The 23,821-nt window shown below is 37.1% G+C and overlaps 1 protein-coding gene across 1 annotated transcript in view; it reads left to right on the top strand.

The window, feature by feature from the left end:
• LOC139735924 (leucine-rich repeat flightless-interacting protein 2-like) overlaps positions 1-23,821 on the top strand; it is a 50,934-nt gene that overhangs the window by 12,689 nt on the left and 14,424 nt on the right. Inside the window, exons 2-5 of the mRNA XM_071646678.1 lie at positions 5,561-5,647; positions 7,073-7,126; positions 17,026-17,142; positions 20,284-20,364. Coding sequence (XP_071502779.1) covers positions 5,561-5,647; positions 7,073-7,126; positions 17,026-17,142; positions 20,284-20,364 — 339 coding nt within the window. The remainder of the gene's footprint in view (positions 1-5,560; positions 5,648-7,072; positions 7,127-17,025; positions 17,143-20,283; positions 20,365-23,821) is intronic.

Raw genomic sequence — 23,821 nt, 5'->3', positions numbered from 1 at the left:
GACGATGACTCCCCGACAATGTGAGCATTGCGTTGCTCCAGGTAATGTTTTCAGTGCCGAACAGAAAGGCTAGTGATGAGGGTTGCGCACTTGTGTCTGGTCGCTACCCCCCTCCTGTCCCCCCCCCCCCCTGTCCCCCCCCCCCTCCCCCTGACATCTGTCGTAGCGATTATACAAGGGCAATCCCATCATGTCGTCACAGACTTCCCTGGCAGTGAGTGGCGGCGGTTTTGCACACCATCCTGTCTTCCCCTGGATACCCAAATATATCTGGTGTCAGTCATCCTTGCGCACATGCTGGACATATGGACATATGTTTTGTATAGACCTGCCTACCCCCCTTGCCCATCATTTACCTTTGGCCTTCTTTCTCTGTACTGGTTACAGTGTATCCCTCAGATTTCTCCCACTCTCCCCTCATTCTTCTTCTAAACTCTCTCTCTCTTCCCTCTCATGCTGAACTTACTGTCATCTTTTATCCTGGCTCTGTATAAAGTTGTAGGAGACTCTTACGTATATTTTTCTTTTAATATCATGCTTGGCTTTGATTTTGTTATAATCCTTGTGCTCCTTTCTCAGCTATTTCATCCCATGCTCTCAGTTATACAACACGTACATTGCATACAGCGTAGGTATGATATTATGAGGTTATTTGTAGCTCAGTGTTAACATGCCAGCAATGTACATGTAATCTTGACACATAAGACAATTTTTATGATGATTTTTTTTTTCCAAAAAATGTAACTCGAGCAATCTTCAGAATTTCTTCAGTCTTTCTTACAGCTTCCTTTAATACAATGTATCGTTGTGTGTGTGTGCCAGCCCCCCCCCCCCTTCTCTCTTTGTCTAGATCTGCAGAACTACAGTACATTGTAACTGTAGGACCTACATTGTAACTTTGTATAGAACTATCTCAGTTTGAATTGTCATTTTGATTTCTCATTTTATCTGTCTCTTGCTAGTTCTGGCACCCTGTAATCTGCTTAGGTTTGTTTTTATCCTGCCATTGTTTCTTTGCCCTCGAAACCTACATTTAGTCAGGGTTACTTTCCTCATTTCTCTTAGTCTGTGCCCTTTTCGACTTCTTTATCTCATGTAATGATAAAAGCATGCATACAGTAGCACACTTTTTGTCACTGTATATTTCAGCATGAGGTCGGCCTACTTACAAAGTGTACTGTAAAATCATAAACATTTGCGGCATGAAACTTTCATGAATTGCCGCCCATGAAAAAAATTATGAGTATACAATGTACTGCATGCACATGTACTACACGTAGGCATACTGGATTATGTAAATAAAAGATTTCGCGTATATTTTACTTTTACCAATTGTGGCTCCTCCAGAAATTCGCTAATGTTTCATGCACACAAAAATTTCTGATTTTGCAGTATTGACCTTTGATACCGACACAATCATTGCCATCCTCCTCCCTCTCTTCCTCCTCCTCCTCCTCTTCCTCATCATCATCATCATCATCATCATCATTGATCATCATTTTCATCTTCTCCTTCATCATCATCATCATCATCATCATCATCATCATCATCATCATCATCGTCATCTTCATCATCATCATCTTCATCATTGTCATCATCATCGTCATCATCGTCGTCATCGCCATCATCGTCATCATTATTATCATCATCATCACCATCATCATCAACTTTATTTAATTGCCAACTTTGTTTAAAGTATATAAACTTCATTCCTTTCCCCTGTAACTTGTATCCCCTCCCCCATCTCCGATCCTGTCCTTTTTCATCCGTCCTGTACATGTTGTACACGTACATGTACGTTCCCTAACCCCTTCGTCTGACTCTGAGTCAGCCTCAAGTCATGTAGAGTGACCGGTCACTTGGTGGAAACGAGATGCGCATACCCCATTGCTTCTGTTCAGCGCCGTGACCCTCTCCAGGTCATTATACAGCCTATGACGACATTCATTCTGCTATCCAAGGCACCCAGCGTGTACACTATTTGCCATGTGAGACCTCTGCACATATATCTGCGTACATACTGTACTCTGTGTCTTAGTGCTGTTATGTTTGTGTGTGTATGCATTACACAGGTGTAACTGAGTACATTTTTGTGTAAGTATGTCATACATGTGCAGATGTGACGACCGATACATCCAGTGTTTACAAATGCCCTTGTGAGAGGCATTTCGGTATCAGAAGAGCAGTTATAAACCTGGTAGAGGGGGACTGTAACAATGGTTGCATCTTGCAGACTACACATTGTACAATATGTATAGTGTACGTGTACATTGTACCTGGTACAAAGGTATGTGTATACTATAGGTAGCCTATTAAAATATGTTGACATGCACAGTTTACCATAATGTTGCAGTTTTTTTTACCTTGCCAAATTTCCCAAACTTACATCATTTTGATGAAAAAGGGAGGGGATGGGATGGCCATGGGTCTAACATGTATTTTGCAGGCATAGTTTACAATTTTGTAGGTACAATATAGCAGCTAGAATGTTCAGCAAGAGACCTTTTTTCTTATCACTACATATAGGTATGGAATGGAACTTAAAGGCATAATTTACCATTTGCAGTTGAAACAAAAACCTAGCATTAGTGCTTTAAAATAGTTCTAAAACGTGAGTTAGGGATAGAAACAACCACTGTAGAAATTTGAATCTGTATAATCAATATTGAGTATTGTCAAATACACAAAATGTGAACAATAGCTATAATAAAGATGTTTCCAGACTAAACCGTCTACAGTTACAGTTTATTGAGAAAAATACTGATATCTCCCTGTATTTTAGGTTTTATTGCAAAAATTGTATATAGTCAATAGGATGTTTTGTGGTACAACAGATCTTCACATATATGCATCAAATATGATAACTATACACAGCCCAGTCGCTGTACGTACGTAGCGCGACAGAGCTGTACCAGCGGACCTCCAAACACGAAGAGAGTTCAACGATGGCATGCGATCGCTTTGAATTTTGATGCTTTAGATCATTTTTTGTCACCTCAAACTCATCGGACAAACAAAATAATAATGACACTTCGTATCTATGCTATCGATATTGAAATTTGAATTTAACAACTTACCTAAAATGATGGTCATATGCAGCATGTGTGAACGGCTCGCCAACGGTATCACGGTACAAGCCTACATTGTATTTTACGCCAGACCATTGTGATGCATATGATCTGCTGAATGCAGGTCGCGCTGTCGACTGTGCTGCTACTGTACCATGGTATCTCTATGGCTGCTACATACACTCAAGCAGCGCACGCACGCAAGTACATATACATTGTAGCTAGGTTCTGTAATACGATCTCAATTTAGCGCATACGCATAATTTGCAGAAACCAGGGCGCCGTTTTGAATTCTGCAACGATGAACCGTGACGGTCACCGAATCCGCCAGAAAGTGTCATGTTTTTGTTCCACAGACTTATCACGAGGGCTCTCAATGGACTTACGAACCTTCTGTAATACGAACTTGCTCTTAAGGTGAGTAACGTTTGGTAACATGTACATTTTTTAATAAAATAAGTATACATTTTCATAAGTTTTGTAGTTGTGTTGTGGTTCCTCACTTTGAAGGTGCCTGCTCGCTGGTCAGACGCTGTATTCGCACAGCGTATTAACAGCGTCTGGTCGGGCTACAAATATGATATCTTGAACATCTTTTAAATCACTGCTCCCAAAGGTAAACTGGACCTTACTAGGAGGCCTGTATAAATTCTTTTAAAAAAAAATAAATGAAGGTATATCTTTGATTATAAATGCCCAAGGTACAGTGTACATTGTAGTACATAGTTTCATGTGTAACTGTAGGTTGTACAATCTGTGCTTAGAGTGCAAGGATCACACACACACACACACACACACAAATCCAGCAAAACAAAACAGCTCAAACGCATTTGATCAGAAGCTTTAGTAACCATTTACATCCTTTTGAGTGGTACCATTCTATTCTCCAAATGTTTATCGCTTGTGTCTGCTTCAGTGTGTGAAATTTGCCACTGCGGGACCATTCAGTCGATATTACATAGTGGTGCTGCTCGCGAGTGCCCTTCTCGATAAAGAGCGTTTGAGCATGCCCAATATATTCAACCTGATTCAAGAAGGTGCTGTAGTCTTGTCTCCATGCCTGTAGTTATTTTTCCCCTCTGCCATACTTGAAGTTTGCGGTTTCAGAAAGCTGTGCCCAAAGGGAAAATCACTCTGAGTGGCCGTTACTGGAATGGACAGGTCAGATAAACACAAATGTGGCTGGCCAGGCTAGAAAAAGTCACAGGCTACCAGAGAGAAAAAAAAAATACTGTGGTCAAGGATTGTGGAACCCTGTAGTTATCTAGCTGTACACCCATACATACAATATTTGTACATTGTACATGTAATTCAATACAGTATCACCACATGCATTGTGTGTACGAACATAATAGTGTATGACTATAACAAAACATTCAACATACTGAGATAATATAATATCATTTATGTGTATTTTAGTGGCAGTGCACACTAGGTTACAAGTACATCAACTTTGGTTCCTGTATACAGTGCACACGCGCACACGCACACACACACAGACACACAGACGTATATAATGTAGATGGGCACACATCCAATTTGTTATCAATGTATTTTAATATACTGGAGCAATAGAAGCAAACCAAATAGATCTCGAGAATCACCCCAGCCCTGATTGATCCTGAAGAGAGTCTGGGTGGACAGAAATGTTTGACCAGCCCACCACATCATGTCAGCTCCAAGAAGGAGACAGATCTAAATTGGACTGTGGGGGGAAACACATAGATCAGGACAATGTCTTCTCTAGATTGCTGCTTGATTTTTTTTCTTCTCCTTCTTCTTCTTGGCATGGTATCACCGTTTGCGCAGCGAGCCACCCTCAATTCCAGGGCCTAATTAGTCATTACCCCACTCCCCCCTCCCTTGCAATGGGTGATGGAATATATGTTACTGCCCATCCGCCGTATCAGCAGCATCTTCCAACTGCTGACACTAATCCAAGAAGAGTTTGTGATATCCAGTCAGCAAACATGGGTCTATAACGACATTTGGTTGAATTTTTCTTTTCTGCCGTGTATCCCACCAACAGAAGGCAGACTCACGCAATTTGTGATGCCTCAAAAATGAGGTATTTGAAATTACGAGTATGAGATGTGTCCAGTGGGATATTATTGTATTAAAGCAAGGGACCTAATTGGTAGGTGTTAAAAGTTACAAGTACACATCCCCCTTGACTGATATTGAAGATATTTTATATGAATCATATAGTTTACCTGTTATCTTTTTTGATCAATCTGTGCCTTTGAATATTATATAATCATTGTTCTCTCCAGCTGTGTCTATCTCTTTCTCTGTCTGTCTGTCTGTCTGTCTCTCTCTCTATGTATCTACTTATCATCTACTCATACAGTGTATATGCCTACAACATTAAAAAAAAACGTAATAAGAATTGAAAAATGGTCTAATTTTCTGTATATTTTCATAGTATCTGTTTATGTATATTAATCTTGAGCTCTTGCTTGTTCTTGTTTGTTTGCTCTATGACATAGCAGGCCGAAGCCAAGCTGGCCCAGCGGCGGATGGCCAGGGCGGAGGCCAGGAAGATCCGGATGCTGGAGTTGGAAAGACAACAGAAAGAGGTGGGAGAATCCCCATAGCCTGATTTATTTATTTATTTATTTATTTATTTATTTATTTATTTATGCATTCATTCATTCATTCATTCATTCATTCATTCATTCATTCATTCATTCATTCATTCATTCATTCATTTATTTATTTATTTATTTATTTATTTATTTATGTATTTGTTTATTCATTCAATTTATTTATTTATTCATTCATTCATTCATTCATTCATTCATTCAATCATTTATTTTTTTAATTTATTTATTTGTTTATTTTGTTTTTGTTTTTTGTTTTTGTCTTGTGTTGTCTGTTACAGATGAGTCATGCCATGGTGTTGGGTCATATAAGGATTTTCATGCTGCTTATGATATTATTTTTGGATAATACCATATTCTGACAACTTGATCTAATAGTTAGCTATTGTTTGTAGCTCACTTGACAGAAAATATTTAAAGAAAGATATGTTATTGATGCTTCAAGAACATCCCCAGAAGTTACAAAATAAGTACATTGGAATATGATTACTTAGTCCCACATATAGAGACATTTGTCATTTGTTCATATAAATGTGAAATTTTGATGACTGTTTTTCCTTTCTGTATCCATTCTTGGAAAAGGAGCAAAGAAATTTTGAGTGCAATTAATCATGCTATGGTATCATATTTTCTCATTGCAATGGGTATAATACATCAAATTCAGCATGCTTCATTTCAGTTAATCTTTGGGGCTGCTGGACTTTGGAACTACATGTATGTTGCGCCCAACCATAGACAATGCACATGAACAGAGATATTTTGGAAATATTTGAAGGATTACATGTAGGTACTACATCATGATTAATTTATGAAGACACTTTGTTTGTCTATGTTGTATCTGATCGTAACAGTATCAGTATGGTTATAAAACACATAGGGATCGATTCTGTAATGCAATTATGTTACCTTTATAAACATGTAGCTGATATCAGTATTAGTAACAGGTATATTAATACTTTCATTGTTATCAATACTCTCATTACTCTTATTGTTGTTAGTACTAGCACTATTGTTATTGACATAATGAATGACATTTACTGTCATAGTATTACCTAACATGTAGGCATTGACATAATATTGACATACCAGTATGTAAAGTTTTGGCTGTGGTGTGGTTTACAGTAATTTTTATAATTCGTTGCAGCAGTACCTTTAACATGCAATTTACTTGATACTATTCTGACAAAAATGCCAGGGACCGTGAAGAAAATATGAATCCAGACGTATGATATGTATCATGTCAAACAGTCAAGATTGTGTTACATTAGGAGAGAGAGTGAGAGAGAGGGAGAGAAGGGGAGAGATCAGGGGTATGTTACAAAATAGAATTAACTCTGGCTGTCTCAAATTTCTCCCGAATATCACATTTTTGTATTTCTTTTTCTGGGGTTGCTTTCACAGGCGGAAGAACAAATGGACAAGGAATATAAAATTCAACAGGAAGAGAAAAAGAATGTAAGTATTATCTAACTCTCAATGTCTTACCACCAACAGCATGTGTTACTGCAATGGATTGGATGGCAAGCATCAACAAAATTGTTTGTTTAACATGCATTTTCTCTTTGATATCTATTATTGTGATCACAGAGAAAAGCTGGAACTGCTATTTATATGATCCATATTCTACATTTGCGGTGAAAGTTGAAGCTGCTGTTTATATGCATTACTGGGACTGAAAGGTTTTCATTCTTATGGGTTGTGCAATTATCTCTCTTTTTTTTTTCTTCATACGCGTTACATGTCTGTGTTTTTACATGGTCATGATTTGATTTTTTTTTTGTTTTTGGAGCAGTGGTTTAATTAAAACCACAAGAATCTGTAGTTTCTTACAAGGAAAGGGCATTTTTATTGTGATGTATGGTATATTTATATACACAGGGTCCAACATTCACCTTTTCTTTCATTTTCCCATTGGGCGAGGGAGATCATAATCATTTTTTTTTTTCAAATCATTACTTGCCCAAGAGAAAAAAAAAACACTTGCCCTAAAATAGTGCTACTACTGGTATATTGAGTGATTTGAGGAGCTCCTGATATTCATACCCAAGTCAAAATTATGCTTACCTGATCAGGCAAGTCACATGGAGCAGCCTATATATTGTATTCAACTGCTCGTCATACACACAATTTGACTTGCCTTGGGCAAGCAGACAATTGCTGTTGTCGAGCCTACATTGAATATGCAGAGTGGAGAATATGAAGTTTGTAAGGCCAAAAAGCAAAAAATTGCATACGATTATTAAACAAGTTTAACCCTTTCATTAACCAATGGAAACCTTGTTAGACGCAAAGTCAATGACATTTAAAAGGTAACAGTCTCCAAAGGGTTTGTTAACATGTACACTGTATTTAGATGGTTAATCCAATGTAATTACAGAGTAAGGGAATTTTGCCTTTGTTTCTCATGCTTGCTATTTCTGAGTATGCAGAATTATTACGCAGCGTCAGATTGAATTGCTTATCTCTGCTCATCACAATGAATAATACACAAACACGCAAGATTTCAGAATATCTCAACAACTAAAATGATGTCTTGATGAAAATATTTAAGCATTTCAAATGAGCCTACTATACAAGTGGAAATTTTTGTGTATTTTGTGCGACCAGTAGTAGCTTAAGCAGAAATAAAAATCATACGCTATGTAATGTCTTGATTCCGTGGAGTTAAAATTACGCAAAATTCATCTTACTCTGCGGTGGGTGAAAAATTACTTGCCATAAATATCCACTTTTACAGTATTTCTTTTGTAATAAAGGAGTTTTGCATTCAGTAATTTATTCAGCTTTGTGTGACTAAGTTTGACCTCAGGGTTTACATGCAATGATTTCATAACTCTTATCTCACAATCAATAAAAAGTTATTAGCTTTGTGTGTGTGTGTGTATGAGTGTGTGTGTATGTGTGTGTGTGTGTGAGTGATTCTTGTAGTCAAAGTTTCCAGTAAATTATGGAAAGGGATTGGCGTCAAAGTGACTAGATGTTAAATTTTATCACTTGCTGTCGAACAGATTTACTCAGAAATATGAGAAGAGCCTTAGAGATAACCCTCTACAGGTTCAAGTTGATGATTTCATACTTTCACTGTGCAAAATAGAATCAGTAGAAATATAGCAGCTGTAGTATCATTCTGTAGGGAATGTTTTTCTCTTTCTTTTGAAGTTTATTTATTTTGGGGTGGATTTCTTCTTTAAATGCTCTTGGCTTCATGTCGTGAATACTATAGTTTTAGAAGAGAAAAGTGAAATACCGGTACCCCATTCTTTTTCTCTGAAAAAAAAAGAACAACTTCATTGCACTAGTAATTTAATATGGTAAATAAAGTTTATATATAGCATTCATTCGTTTGTCCAAGAATGAATGCATAAGCGTGCACCCTAACAAAAAAGAAGAAAAAGAAGAAGAAGAAAATGAAAACCACCTAAATCTAAGTCACAAACTGCAAAATGTGTTATGAATTACACTGTTGATGTCATATTAATAGAATATTTTCACTTTTGATGTCATGTTAATAGCGCATATATTCTGTCTTGCACTCTACTATTAAAAGTATGTGCACTCCAGCAAATGTGTGATTTACCCGAGTTCAACATTATTTCTTGAGGCAGAAGAGTGAGGTGTAATAGAATTGTAAGTGGGCAAATCATGCATTTGAATCGTATTGATAGTCTTTAATGTAATGGTGCGCAGCAGAGCGAGAACCACATACCACTTTTGTAGTAGATGCAATTGTAATTTGTATTCAAGATAAGAATTCTAGGCACAAGAATTCATGGATAAAACGCACCACTTCACACAGTAATGAAATACAGTGAATGTCACGCGATGTCATTTCAACTCATTTTCTCGCAGTAATAATGGGAATACAAATTTTAGGTGAAATGTTTTCAACACAAAGGAAAATAAGAGCAAATATTTTGCTAGGAGGTGGAATGTCGTTAATTTTGCTGGTTGTTTGTGGTTCAGGCACACTCTCTTTGTGCAGGTGTGAAAATGGCTACTTAATGGTTATGTACAGTTTACTTTGCTCTGCAATTTGTTTTTCCCCATGTTATGAATCAAGGGGCGTCCAGAATATAAACGCAAGGTAATGATGTGCTAATTACGTGCCAACAGTGTGTCCTGATGATTATATTCTAACCTATGTTTACTAACAACAGAGGTTTTGCATTCTTTCATTCCATTTTTTTGTTGTTGAAAATACCATCCACTACTTACCATACCGTAGTACCGTCATCGGATTATGGTAAAGATCTTCTGTCTGTTTTGTATGCCGTGAGCTGTTCTGTGTGTCATGTGATGCTTGGATGCGCTTACCGAGTTCTGTTTTGACCAGGGTCGCTGTCAGAAATGTTTTAAGGTCAACATATTTTTGGTTGTAGGGAGCATATGCCTACGTGGCTTACAAAATTTTTCCAGCGATCATATCACTGGCAATAGATAAACAAAAGCCTATCATATCATAGTCCCATCCTCATGAAATGATTTTGTTTTGTTTTGTTTTGTTTTTTAGTAGGCTTGACTTCTAAAAGACCAAACTGCCTTGAAGTTTTAGATTGTGAGAATATGAGGTGATTGGCGACTATCAAATATCTTCATCAAAATCATTAAAATCAAAGAAAATCCCTGAAAGCATTGTTCAACTTTTCCTTAACTATTTTACCTTCATTATTGGAAGCACCATCACATAGATATTTGTGGGTGTGTGTGTTTTTATGTGTGAGCATGTTTAAAATGTATCAAATAGGCCAGTATTGTGCAGTTTTGAAACAATGGATGTGATTGAAGTATTAGTTTAGGACAAATTGTCAATATTATATGTATACATACAGTTGTACCTGTACACAATGAGTGAATAAGTTTTGTTTCCTCGTTATAGCACATACAGTACATCAGTGTAATATGCCCTTTTATGCATGTACACTAGCATATTTTAGAACTTGTACATGCTTTTATACAACAGTGTAATTTGTAGTTCAGTCTTGCAATGGTGTAAGTGTTTGTTGTTTTTGTTTTTGTTTATATTATTCCTGCATGATTTCTTTTTCTCTTCTTGTCAGAACTATTTGATATTTCTTCATTTATCACTCGAGCAGTGCTGTGTACATTTGCACTTTTTTTGTCTGTGCATACTGTACCCTCTCCATACTTGTGTGATTGTGGTATTCAAAGTGTTTGAATCACACCTATGAACTGTATAAAATTTTGCTGTTGATTTACTTTTTATGATCATAAAAAATACACACACACACACACACACACACACGCACACACACACACAAACGCAAGCATATAGCTTTTATTGCAATTGCAAATATTCTTTCTTTTACTGTTACATCATAACATATTGCACACGTATGCATCTATGCATACATAGACAATTGATATGTATAAATGGTGGCTCTCTGTGTCGCGTACAATTGTAAGGGACTGTCATGCAAAGTATAGTTCACATTATAATCACAATATAAACTTCTCATTTCAATGTAATACCAGAAACCCTTATTGATGCTAAGGAAATGATACGAAAATATAAGATTAATTGCCTTTTTTTTGTATGTCACTCTACAACAGCTGCAGCCCATTATAATTTCAGTTGTCATGGCAACAACAGGGCAAGGAGTATATTGACTGTTGGTATTTAGCAATTAGTTTTTATCATGTATTGTAGAATAACATTTGTAACTCACAAATGTTGTGACTCTCAATTGTCAAAGAAGACAAGTCTTCATCAAATGCACACAGTCTCATACAAGTTTACAACGTGTATGTGTGCATCCTAGCAAGTTGGCAAAAAGCAGTATTAGTAGTGGAGACAATTGAGGTAGCCTACAAACTATGCCAGAATGAATAGTTCATGGGTTTCTGGTATGAAATGTATCAATTTGTGAAAGGATATGTTTTTGATAGTTTGTAGAAAAATCTTTACCACCTTCCCCATTCTAGGATACATACGATGTACAGTGTACTGTACCTGTATCAAAGGAGGAAATCAGAAGAGTTTCAGCCAGCTCAAAGCCTCTTGCAATTACTCTTTGCATGGGCTTTACATTGTAGACATCCATCTCCCTGTCCAATAGCTTGTCAGCTGAAATCAGCCATTTTTTACATCATGGCAGTGATCTTTATTAAATGGACCCAGCTGGCGATAGGCAATTACACATGTTCAGTGCAGCCAGAGTTACACATGTAATGTTGTATGCATGTAGTTAATGCATTCACTGGATGTTGAATCCATCAGGGAAAAAAGCGGTCAGTCCGTGGGCCCCCATCTCACCCTTTTATACGTAGCGTCGCTGTCAAAACATTGGCATGCCTCGCTCTATCGTGGGCAAGGAAACCCCTGCCTCTGGCTGCACTGAAGAGCTGATGTGATTATTCCTCCCTCAGCCTGGCGATGAGACTATCTTTGAGCTTTCAGAAAACAGATCCCCTCCCCTGTAGTCCCACACAATCATACTGTTGTTGTCCTGAATGTGCCCAGGGTTTGGTGCTGGTGCTAATTGTAGCCGACAGCCAGCCATTGGCTATGACATGTTTATGACATGCTGAGTGAAGCACACTGGGGGAGGGCAAAGAGAACATCCTCTTGTAGGGTCTGTTTATCATTTAGCCCGTTTTAATGATGCAAGTGGCAAAAGGTCATGGGTCCATTGCTTGAACTTTTGTCAGCTAGACCAAGGAGGTACTAGGTGAGCCTAGTACATTGTACCTTCTTGGTTGGATTGCCTCACAAGATCAGGGCCCCGTTGCTAGAAACTTTGCGTTTAAACGCAACTTGCAACTGATTGTCACTGGCCAATCAAAATCATTGTTGCATGCATGTCTTCTTAATAGGGCAGACCCTGAGCCAATCAGAATGGTTGTTTCAAAATTAGCAATTATTTGCAATTGATTGCAACTTTCTTGCGACGGGGCCCAGGACTGTTGGTAGTTGATATTGTGCCTGAAATCTAGAAGCATTATGTGATTAGTCTGTAGTTTATTCTGTGTTGATCTTTTTTTTTTTGCATTTTTTTTTTTTACATCGATAAACTTGATACATGTGAATAAAGTAGGCAACAAAAGCTACAATTTGTACAGATTTCTGCATGCTTCTGTGTATAGTAGATTTGTTGATAATGTGTGACAGATACAATTTGTATTATGAAGATCACATTGATATTATCATGTGTTTCATTTTTTTTTTTAAATGAGATAAATACTTACAAGCAACATTGTTTTGAAATTTGCATCTACTCCTTATACAGATGTATGTAAGCCTACATGTATGAGACTTCAGAAATCATTTCCTGTGCAAAACAAGATTTTTCTTTTTTGTTGTTGTGTTGTTAAATTCAAGTGTTGACGAATTTTACCTACAAAGGAAAGGCATGTGTTGTAGTAAATATTTTTAGTGCCTGTGTAATGAAGTTGCCTCATTTATTTTGATTCCAAAATTGTATTGATAATGCCTGTAAAATCCATCATGTGCTTGTATGATCTAATGCTTCTCTTTTCTCCCCCCTCTCCCACCAACCGACTTCTTCATCTTGTGTGTCCGATCCGGGTTGTTGCGATATTTGTTGTGTTGTTTGTCATTGGTCGATTCGCACACTTTGCATTGTGCTTATGGTTCATGTATGTACGTGTATGCATTGCCGTTCTGCTGCAGCTGAAAGAACCATTGATATCTAGACCTAAGTGGTACCAGCGGCGAGCATCGCTTCAAGTCCCGATGATAACGAGTAGTATGAGAACGAACGTAAATACAAAATGCTTTTCTCTTCTCTCGTCTTGCTGTCATCTATACCACTCATAGCATTTTTTTTTTGCAATAGATTTAGTAGCATATGCAGAACACATTTTCTCTCCTAAAACATACTGTAATGTCACTAGGTTACTTCAAATTTGAATTCCCCATTCTGATCTTCCACTTATGATAATAATAATAATAACAATTCTAGCTCAGATGTGCTGATCAATTTGCAATTAACTCGCTCACATCATGTGATAATACTTCATGAATACCTCACAACCCCCCCCCCCCCTTGTTCATCTAGCTGTAGTGGAATATGTCATGAATCCAGAAATACATGGTAATTCAAATGTCAATACTAAAGTATTGCCGCGTAGAAAAGTTCATAAACATGAAATAGTTAATGCTTTTTTGTATTCCCCTCCCTTTCTTACACACAAACACACTCTATGTATGTGGACACCTTTAATATACCAGGTACTTGTAAATTGCCCTTGTAGCAAGAAATTGATTAATCACAATATGATTGAAACCTACATCCTTGAAAACCCACTTGATCATTCTTTGTAGACTAAATGACTGTAGTAGTGACATTCATTCCCAGGCAAGAAAAAGGTATTAATCCGTGTGTAGAATTACCCTTCTCACTATTGGGACCTTTCTTTCACAGCACCATGAGGCAAAGTTGCAAATATGTGGGTTTAAATTAACCCTTTAAAAGTAATACGAATTTAGTTATTTTTTTATCATAAAATCTGGAAGGCGTTGCATTCAATGTTTAATTTTATGTCAGCCAGAATTAAACCATTTGACCCTAGCCTGTTCCTACATACAATTCACAATTGTTCATCTACATGTATGCAGTGAAGGTCTGCTCGTCCATGCTATACAAACCTGTGGCGACGTATTTTTTTTTTTTTTTTTTGAGCTTCAACACAGCATGATCATTTGCTGTTTTAACTCATAAATGCTACATTGCAAAATGCATGAATGATAATTGTAGATTGAGCAAAAACTAGTGTAACACAAGAGGTTACAGCAGTGGGTTATTTTTTCCATGGTCTGTAGAATCGGAAAATGCTTCAGCATTTCTATTTTTGTAACTTCTCAAGTGAGGTACTTTCCTTGTTCCTTGTTTGTAAAGAAAACAAATGAAGGGAGAAAAGTACATGTAGAAATCTTTATCTGTACATTTGTCAATGTGTTGAACATTGCACATAGCATGTTTCCCCCTTCTCTTTGTAGCTAAACATTGTGTCTGTATATTGTGAATGACTCAGGATAATTGACTTGTGTGTGCCTGTTGTTTGTGTTTGTGTTTGTGTGTTTGTGTGTGTGTGTGTGTGTGTGTGTGTGTGTGTGTGTGTGTGTGCATGTCTTGTGATATTTAGGTGCTCACTATTTGACTGTGAACTTTGATTCAAATTCATCTTCTGAGCACTGTCTACTGTGTGTGCTAGGAAAATGGTTTACAGTTGCACTTGGTTTTTCGGTGTAAATAAACACAGCATGTTTGCATTAATTGCCTCATAATTGCATTGGAATGATGCATGGACTATTTTTTTTCTTTACAATGTACCAATTTGCATTAATGTTATATGTTTTTGATTTTTACTATATTGTGACAGGCATTTAAATGATTTTTCATGGAGTTATATTTGCATGGAAACAAAAAACTTTAATATTAGAATATCCTGTGATATGCTGTCATAACTGCAATATTTCATTTGAAAGCAAAAGAAAAAAACTGAGCAGAGATCTCATCATACATGTAAGCTTCCAAGCATGCCTGTGCCTTCATGAAATTGTACATTTTATTGTTCAGCTGTAAATATTCCTGGTAATGTACATACATGTAATTTTTATCATCTCTGTACCAGAAGGAATATATTTTGTTTTAAGCTGAGACATTACTACTTTGGAAGTTAGAAGCATTAAAATTTGTGTTTTAAACATTTCAAACATTTATAAAAGTGAGGTAAATAGACATCTTTTTTTTTTCTTTTCTTTTTTTTCAACACAGAATAAGTACATGAAATTTAAGGAAAATGCAGTACAGATCAGTTATTAAATCCAAAATGTGTTTTCCCCTGTGATTATTTGAAAAAGCTGCTAATCACGAATGACAGTGTACAAATGCAAATTATGCAAGAAATTCAAAAGTCTGTCCACCCACTCTGAAGAACATGAAACAGTTCAGAGCAAATGTTGTGCGTCAGTGATCGTGTTGTCTGGTATCTTGCATAATGTATGGGTGGCATTAATGGGGGAAGAATATTACAGAAATCTCTTCTGGCAGGTATTATTATATATCAAGAAAAAAAATCATATGAGTCTTAATGGGATAGTTTCTGCAGGACTTGTCATGACTTATAAATGTTACTAAGGATATCAGAACTACATGTAATTAACTAGATATAAATACCGGTACCTTTCTCAGGATCTAATAGTTTGCCGTAAAACCTGACACTATCAGGAAGTCCCAGTTGAGTCCATCCGAGGACAAAAAGAGTCAAACTGATAAAAAACATATTTGTGATGATTTTTCTATGTTTTTCATTAATATTTGTGGGTATAATTTCATCTCACCATCACTTTAGAAGACTGTCTTAAAGGGATGTTGGTTGTGACCCCTTCCACTGTCCATACACAGTAGGAGCCATGTCCTACAACTGTACAGTAGTATTAGAATCATCTCCCTTTACGCCCATTCTAATCTCCGAACCCCACATTTTGTCTCCCCTAGCCCAGATATGTAGTATCAGCAGAATTCCTCACATGTACATGGAACTGATAATGTGAAATGTTTAACTCTACCCCCTCCCCCTTCCTCCCATGGTAGATTAACTTGAGTAGACGTGGTAGACACGTATACCCATTACTGAGCAATGAATAAAAGTCACTGTGTTCAATTCAGCTATTAAATGAAAATCAAATACTTGCATACCTTTTGAAATGTCAGTTGTAAGACATAATACAAATGTGTGTTTATGTCTATCAATTGTAATACAAACAAACAAACAAACAAACAATACAACTACCTTATTTCATGGTCTTTTTAAAAGATTTTGTGCTGTATACAGTATGAGAGATTTGTCCACCTTAATACCTTTTTTTTTTTTTTTTTAGATCAAAAGGCCATGGTGCAAAGATTTAGATAATATGCATTGACATGTTTATGAAATAGAAATATGCAAAGACTTAAGATTTTATTTTTTTATCCAGCTTTATTTGGGTTTTTAGATTGTGACACATTAAGATATCAAGCACATTTCACTGACTGCTAAGAATGTAGTACATATGTGAATGCCAATTTCTAATTTGATACCATTTTTTTTCTTGCATTCTTTTTCTCCCCTCAATCTCTCATCCCCCCCCCCCTTTTGCTCATCTCTCCACCCCCACCCTATCTCTGTCTGTTTCTGTCATTCTGTGTTTATATTCATATATTTCTCTCCTTTCTTTCTGTACATCTTGGTGCTTGTATCTGTGTCTCCGTTTCTCAACTCTTTGGCAACTTTCTCTATCTCTTCTCTCTCTCTCTCTTATTCTGTGTGTTGGTCTCCATTTTTCTCTTTTCTTCTTCCTTAAAAAAAATTCAACAACAACAAATGAGCAGATGTTAACCAAGCAAGCTGTACAGGGTGTCGCCGCCGCTTCTGCAGTGCCCGGTACCTCCGGCGGGTCGTCGTCACGGAGAGGAAGTTCGGAGTCCATCGACAATGATCTACTAAAGGTCTGTACCTGTAGACTATCCTGTCAACTCGGTAGATATAAAACAGATAACTGTGACAGTGAACATGTGAAATTGACTAACACACCTGTGCCACTGAACTTCACTATGTGTGTGTGTGTGTGTGTATTTGTGGGTGTGTACCTGTGAAGTATACATTGCTCGTTGTGTGTATATAATGTGATGTCTTCGTGACCCAATAGACTCTCAGGCCCAAATTCTCAAAAGTCCATGGTTTGAATTCAGTCCATGGACTTTACAGTGCAAATAGGCATACATTTCACATGTACACAGTTCATGCACATTTATTAAAGGGTGTCTGTTGGTGTATGTGATCTGTCATGAACATTAACACAGACGTGATGAAATTCGCATTATCTACAGGTTAAATTGATCAATTACCTTTGTAAAATTAGGCCTCTGTTTTCCATGTACATTGTAGTCTTGAATTTCAGGAAGTGTGTGTGCAGGATATTAAATGTTTGACAACTTGTGGAAGAAGAATTTGTGTCAGCCCTAACAGATACAAACGCATCATTTGTCAGAAAGTCAATTGATACAACAGGTATCTGTGTTTTAAAGATGCAATGCGTATACATATCAAAATGCAAAGCTAGGCATTATCAGTCCTATGTACGTGATAATGACAAATGTGAAAATTCCATATATAGCTCTCTTGTTCAAGAGAAAAGAGGAAAATATCCTGTGATATATCCAATGTAACCCAAGCGTCAGTTACCTGTGTTTTCCTTTATACAGAATTTTGATTTTCAGAAGGTGCTGCCAAGTAGCCATGTAGTTCTTTTTGTTCTGATATATTAGAGCTATGAGAATTCTGTCAGGACTGAAACTCTTCGCACATATCATTAATTTTGCTAGAGTCGAATTTGTCAACTAATTTGTATTGATGTACATGTGTACATTGTATGTATAAAGCATAGAATTTACATGGAAATGCATATGTGGGACTGCATATAAATGATTCGCACATCAAAATTTGTACACCAAAATGTTGTATCTTTCCACATGAAGTGGAAGGGACAGAAACACCTGATTTATATTCTACATACGAGTACTACAATGTACCTAGACATAGAAGACCACATTCTGGAGTTCAGTGATAGTGGTGGACACAACACTGGTTAACAACGTACATGTAGGAGCTCTATTGATTGATAATCTTTTGAATATTTCTCTCATTGTCATACTTTTCAGCCCATAATATAACTGATTATAAATATATGTGTGTATGTGTTTATGTGTGTATGTGTGTGCTTGTGTGTGTGTCTGTGTGTGTCTGTGTGTGTGTGCATGTGTTTGTGTGCACATGGCATATTCTTTAATGCAAGTCCTTGTGCCCACTACTATGTCCTGATGTACCCCTATACTGATAAATGTCCAGACATGTATACAAACGAACACAGGGTGATTAGTGTCTGCCCCAATGGAATGTCACAAGGACTTGGTAATGCACTCTGGCCAGTGCCCGCCCCCCTGATATTATCTCTTTTCTCCCCCAACCCCCCACCCTCCCTCCTTCCTTCATGAGATGAGTGGATGGGATTAAGGAGAGGGGAGGGGTATGGGAGGATTTTTATTGGTCATTAACCTACTTCAAGTCTTTGATAAGAGATTGGAGGTGTATGCTCAAGTAGGAGATGCACTGATGTCAATCTTGCATTACTTCTGCTCTCCATTTCATTTATTTTACCTCAATTAAGATTCTGAGGTTTTTAATTCTGTTATAAAAATGAGATTAGACATATTATACCTTTGAAAGTTAAGAGGTTATAATTGCATTGTATTGTGTAAACTTGTAATTTGGCCTTCTGCTCTTCTAGTAATAGAGAGACTCTTATAAAGCACTCATTCTACCTAAAAAGTATAGCAATTTGAGATGTTATTCATTCAAATATTATCAAACTTTAGCCTCACCTATGATGTCATGAAATGCATTATGAGCAACAGTCTTATTCCTTGTACATTTAATTATGTATGCACAAATATTTAAAATATTGCCTTAATGAACACATTTAAAGTGCACTCTTAAATTCTACACTGTCGGCTTGTCATACATTCAGAAAGCTTGAGGCTGGTGCCTTTAGTTCTTACATTGAAAGAATGTTTAGATGGTCTCTTTGGAGATGAAATTCAGAAGCATCTGAAATATGGGGCAGGGGTCAATCTGGGTCAGAAATATTGGCCTTCTTCAAGTGTAATAGTAAAGTCCTCTCCACATAATTCGATACCAGTTGATTTGATGCTCCTGTTAGTGTTAATTTAGGTATGATTTTAGTGGACGCTTCCTGTGAATGTTACAGAGTTTGGCAAGTTTCAATTTTGTGGTCCTGATTAATTGGGTGAAAATCTGCCATCACAGGCCTCTGTGCAATTTAAGCAGAGAGTTTCTGTATCACTGTTCGATCTCTGTACCCAGTCTGTAAGATTTTTCATTTATGTACCCTCCTATGTACAGTGGCATTGTCTTTTATGTTCACAGTGAGTGTTGTTGTTGTTGAGTTTTTTTGTAGCACGTAAGAAATGCAGGCATACACCTGGTATAAGCACTTTTGCACCTATTACATGCAATCATTTGGTGTGTAACTACACAAGAATAGTTCAACAAGCACAGGTATCCACAGAATTCTGTGTTCCATCCAACCTGTCAGTGAGTAATATTGTTTGTCTGTTTTTTGCTTTTATCCCTTGAATCATGTGACTCACAATGACCTTTGACATATAGAGTTCAGCGACCTTGTCGGATGACATTCAGGCCCCACCTCAGAAGGGGGGCATTGACTCACGCGATCTGGACCTTCTAAAGGTTTGTGCTAACAGCACTTCACTCTCCCACATTGCCCACCTCAAACATGTGCTAATAACCAGACATTTCGTGCCATGACTATTAACAGAAAAGTTATATGTTTGACCCACGACCCTTGCAAGGCATTGCGGGGTCACAGGTCACATGTTTGCATCACACTCTATATTAATGTCATCACTCAAAGGTAATTCATGTTAATTCCATGAACTCACCCGCAAAACAATCATCTCACATTGATGGCTTACCCCCCTGTGCAGTAAATAATAACTAAGTGTGGTTGTTTGTCTTTGACCTTTGACCCATCACCTCTCAAATCCTAGGGGTCATCAGTTAACTCAGATGACGCACAGTCCGAATCCCACATGGGGAGCTTGGACTTTGATGAACAAGAACAACTGAAGGTTTGTTACTGTGACAACTCATGAACCATTTTTTTCCTTTTTTTTTTTTAGTTCTGGTAGATGCTCCTTTGCTCCTTGTAGCACAGACAACTTTGTTTTCTTGCTTGAACTTTGACTTTTCTTTCTTTGACCTTAGTGGCCTGCTGGAACTGTGCATCATGGGAGATTTTTTTTTTTCTGGGTTAATTGCTAACAGTGTTGCAGAGTTCTTATCTCTTTTGATTCTCTTATAGAATTAATCTTAATAGAATAGGGTCTTGTTTCATTAAAAATGACCAGTTCTCTTTCTTTTTCCAGTAACAAATCCACCTCAAAACATATCAGAGTAAAAAAGAAGTAACAACAGACAATGATCTATTTATTGATCAGATGAAACAATTATGCAAAAATTTTCAAAGTTTTTCATACCTCGCTGCTGTCATATGCATTACTTTCTGATGTATTACTCAGGAAAGAGAAATAAGGACATGAAAAATGCCTGCAGTAGGATGATATGCCTTTCAGCAGTGGACTGGTTATTAACCCATTGAGGACGGACTGATTTTGCTACAACACACAGTTCCCATAGACACCTGCCCGAGTATACTCGGGACTTGTCCTTAACAGGTTAAAGCAAGGCAAAGTTTCTGAAGCCTAAACCAAATAACACTCCTGAATTGGTAGAATCAGGGTAACACCCCCCTTCAGAATTTCTTGTTTGCTTTTTTTTTGTATCATTACATCCAGGTGATCATTAAAGATACATGTAATACTCAATGAAATTTGGCATGCCTAAGTGACTGAACGGATTAAGGAAAGGGATAACTTGGGAGAAGGGGAAACAAGCATATTAGATATGTGTGAACTTTTGTCATGAAAGCATTATCACAGAAATTTGGAAATTACAGTTTGAGTAAGCTTTCTCTCTCTATCATTATAAGCAAAGGGTAGTGCTTTTGATTAGACTATAGACTTCCTCCCGCTGTAGTTGTTGATCCTAAACTTGATAATGAAGACTGCTTGCATATGCCAATGGTATTAGGAGGTACGTATGGGCAAGTTTGTTTGTTTGTTTGGTTTGGGTTTTTTTTTTAAGTATGACGCTGAACACACTGTGTACCTCCGCAATGACATGTCTTGACCAAAGCTTGTTTGCTGACATCATCATTTATGATGTTGACCATTACAGAGAAAAACACAGGTTTGCTGACCACTTGAACTGGGTCCATGGTGTGTTTCCCAGCTCAGAAACGTGCTTGCCCCATTTTCACAGATTTACATGTACCTTCTCAGTGATCACATCTCAGGAAAGAAATATCCAAAGCGGAATCTATCTCCAGTATCGTCTTAGAAAGAGCAAAGCATAGCTTATCCTGCTGGTTACAGGATTGGATTAGTTTTCAAAAAATAATGTGGAATGAAGTTGCTGGACAATAAGTCATTCATTCGAAACTCCCACTTCCCCATCCCTACATTACCTTGTTCTTTCTAGATGTGTAATGAACCGTGAGTGTGTACCAACATAATATTTCATGCATGGGACCTAACATGCAACATAATACAGTGAAGCAAGTGTATGTTCAACACTAACAGGTCATATTTCAGATATAATCCCCTGTTCCTTGTGAAAGTGTGTACTTGTGACTTATACCCGTATGGCCGTGCCCATTAGCAATATTCAAAACCTGGATGTAAACATGTTTTTCACAATAATATGAAAATTGTATTCTATATGTATATACCGCTTTCTATAACCAAATATCTCCCCCCCCCCCCCCCCGTGTTGATCTGAAATGTATGAAGATCAGACATTAGAAAATAATTTAAACATAGAAAATACACAGTAATGATTCTAAATGGTATAGATCATGTATGTTACATGATAAAGCAACAATCCTTGATGACATTCATGACAGAAATGCAAGAAAGCTATAATACCTGCAACAAAACTCACAGAAACCATGGCTCATAGCGAGGAATTTTGTTTTATAGTGAAGAACATCCATGCATGGGTAGTCACAAAAAGCCTGAGTCACAAGATGCAGTCACCATTTAATTTTTTATTTTATTTATATTTTTTATGGAGTTTTGTCCCACAGGTTTCTTTTCTCTACTGTCGATATCAGCCAGATTATAGACTTTCGTTTTCGATAGTCCTCGCATTTTCCTGCGATGGATGATCACATTGTATAGCGCCATCATCCTCCAACCTGTAGACATTCAGTCACGGTGATGTTCATTTTTAATAGAATGGTAGTAGTGTAGTCTTCCTGATTGACATACCACCTTGTGGGTGCTGTGTGAATACTAACCCATTTTAATCCATCTAGAACCTCATGTTTCCTTCCGTAGCATTGAATGTATTACCACCATGTACTTAACACTTTGCCTGGTGGTGTGGAGGCTAGAAGGACGTAAGTGCAGCTGTCTCCAAATGGTGCTATGTCCTTGTGCTGCCAAGCTCATGAATCGCCAATTCCAGTTTTGAAATTAGATTTGTTTTCAAAATAGGGATTATTCTGTAATTTTAATGAGTCCATTTATAAGTTATTTATTTGTTTATTAAAATATTTATTTATTCATTTATTTATTTATTCATTTATTCATTGATTTATTTATGTGTTTATGTATCTATTTAACATTTCAATCATGATTGATATAGTGCCTCTTTGAGGATGAGTTTCATTCTGATTGGTTTTCCTTTTTCCTGGGCACAAAACATGTGAGGTAAAATTCTGATTGGGGTGTGGTTGGATTTTACTAAAATATCAACAGAGGACTTTCTGGAACATTTTAACCACTCTCTTTTTAATATACTGGTTTGATCACACTGATGGGCTGTAATCAATTCTCTGATTGCAGTTTGGGGATACTACAACCTTCTTTCAGTTTCAAGAGTTCTAATTTCTAATATGCGAAATTCATTAACAACTGAATTAAATTTGTAGGGATGATATGGTATGGTTTAATCTGAAGATAGATAAAAAATTATATAAGATTATTAGTTACCTGTAAGAAGGATTTAACAATCTAAGTTTGTGAAAACATCAGTCATTTTATTTCATTCTTACATTTATTATCATTTATCTCTCTTTTCTTTTTATGCCTCCGCCACGAAGTGGTGCCGGAGGCATTATGTTTTCGGGTTGTCCGTCCGTCCGTCCGTCCGTCCGTCCTTCCGTCCGTCCGTCCGTCCGTCCGTCCTTCCGTCCGTCCGTAATGAATTTTGTGGACAAGGTAACTATCAAAACCTTTTGAGGTATCCTAATGAAACTTGGCATGTATGTGTATTAGGGGGTGAAGTTGTGCCTATCAACTTTTGGGTGCACATGCTCAAGGTCAAAGGTCAAAAGGTCAAGGTCAAATGCTTAAAATTGCACTATTTCCCCCATATCTATGCAATGCCTGAAGATATTTTCTTGAAACTTAGTGCATACATGTATTACTCAATTAAGATTCTTTGGTGAAAGTTTGGGGT

This window comes from Diadema antillarum, unplaced genomic scaffold (assembly GCF_040938485.1).
Source record: "Diadema antillarum isolate AM-2024a unplaced genomic scaffold, OU_Dant_1.0 seq00000609_RagTag, whole genome shotgun sequence".
NCBI lineage: Eukaryota > Metazoa > Echinodermata > Echinoidea > Diadematoida > Diadematidae > Diadema > Diadema antillarum.
This window is presented reverse-complemented; position numbering and strand designations above follow the sequence as displayed.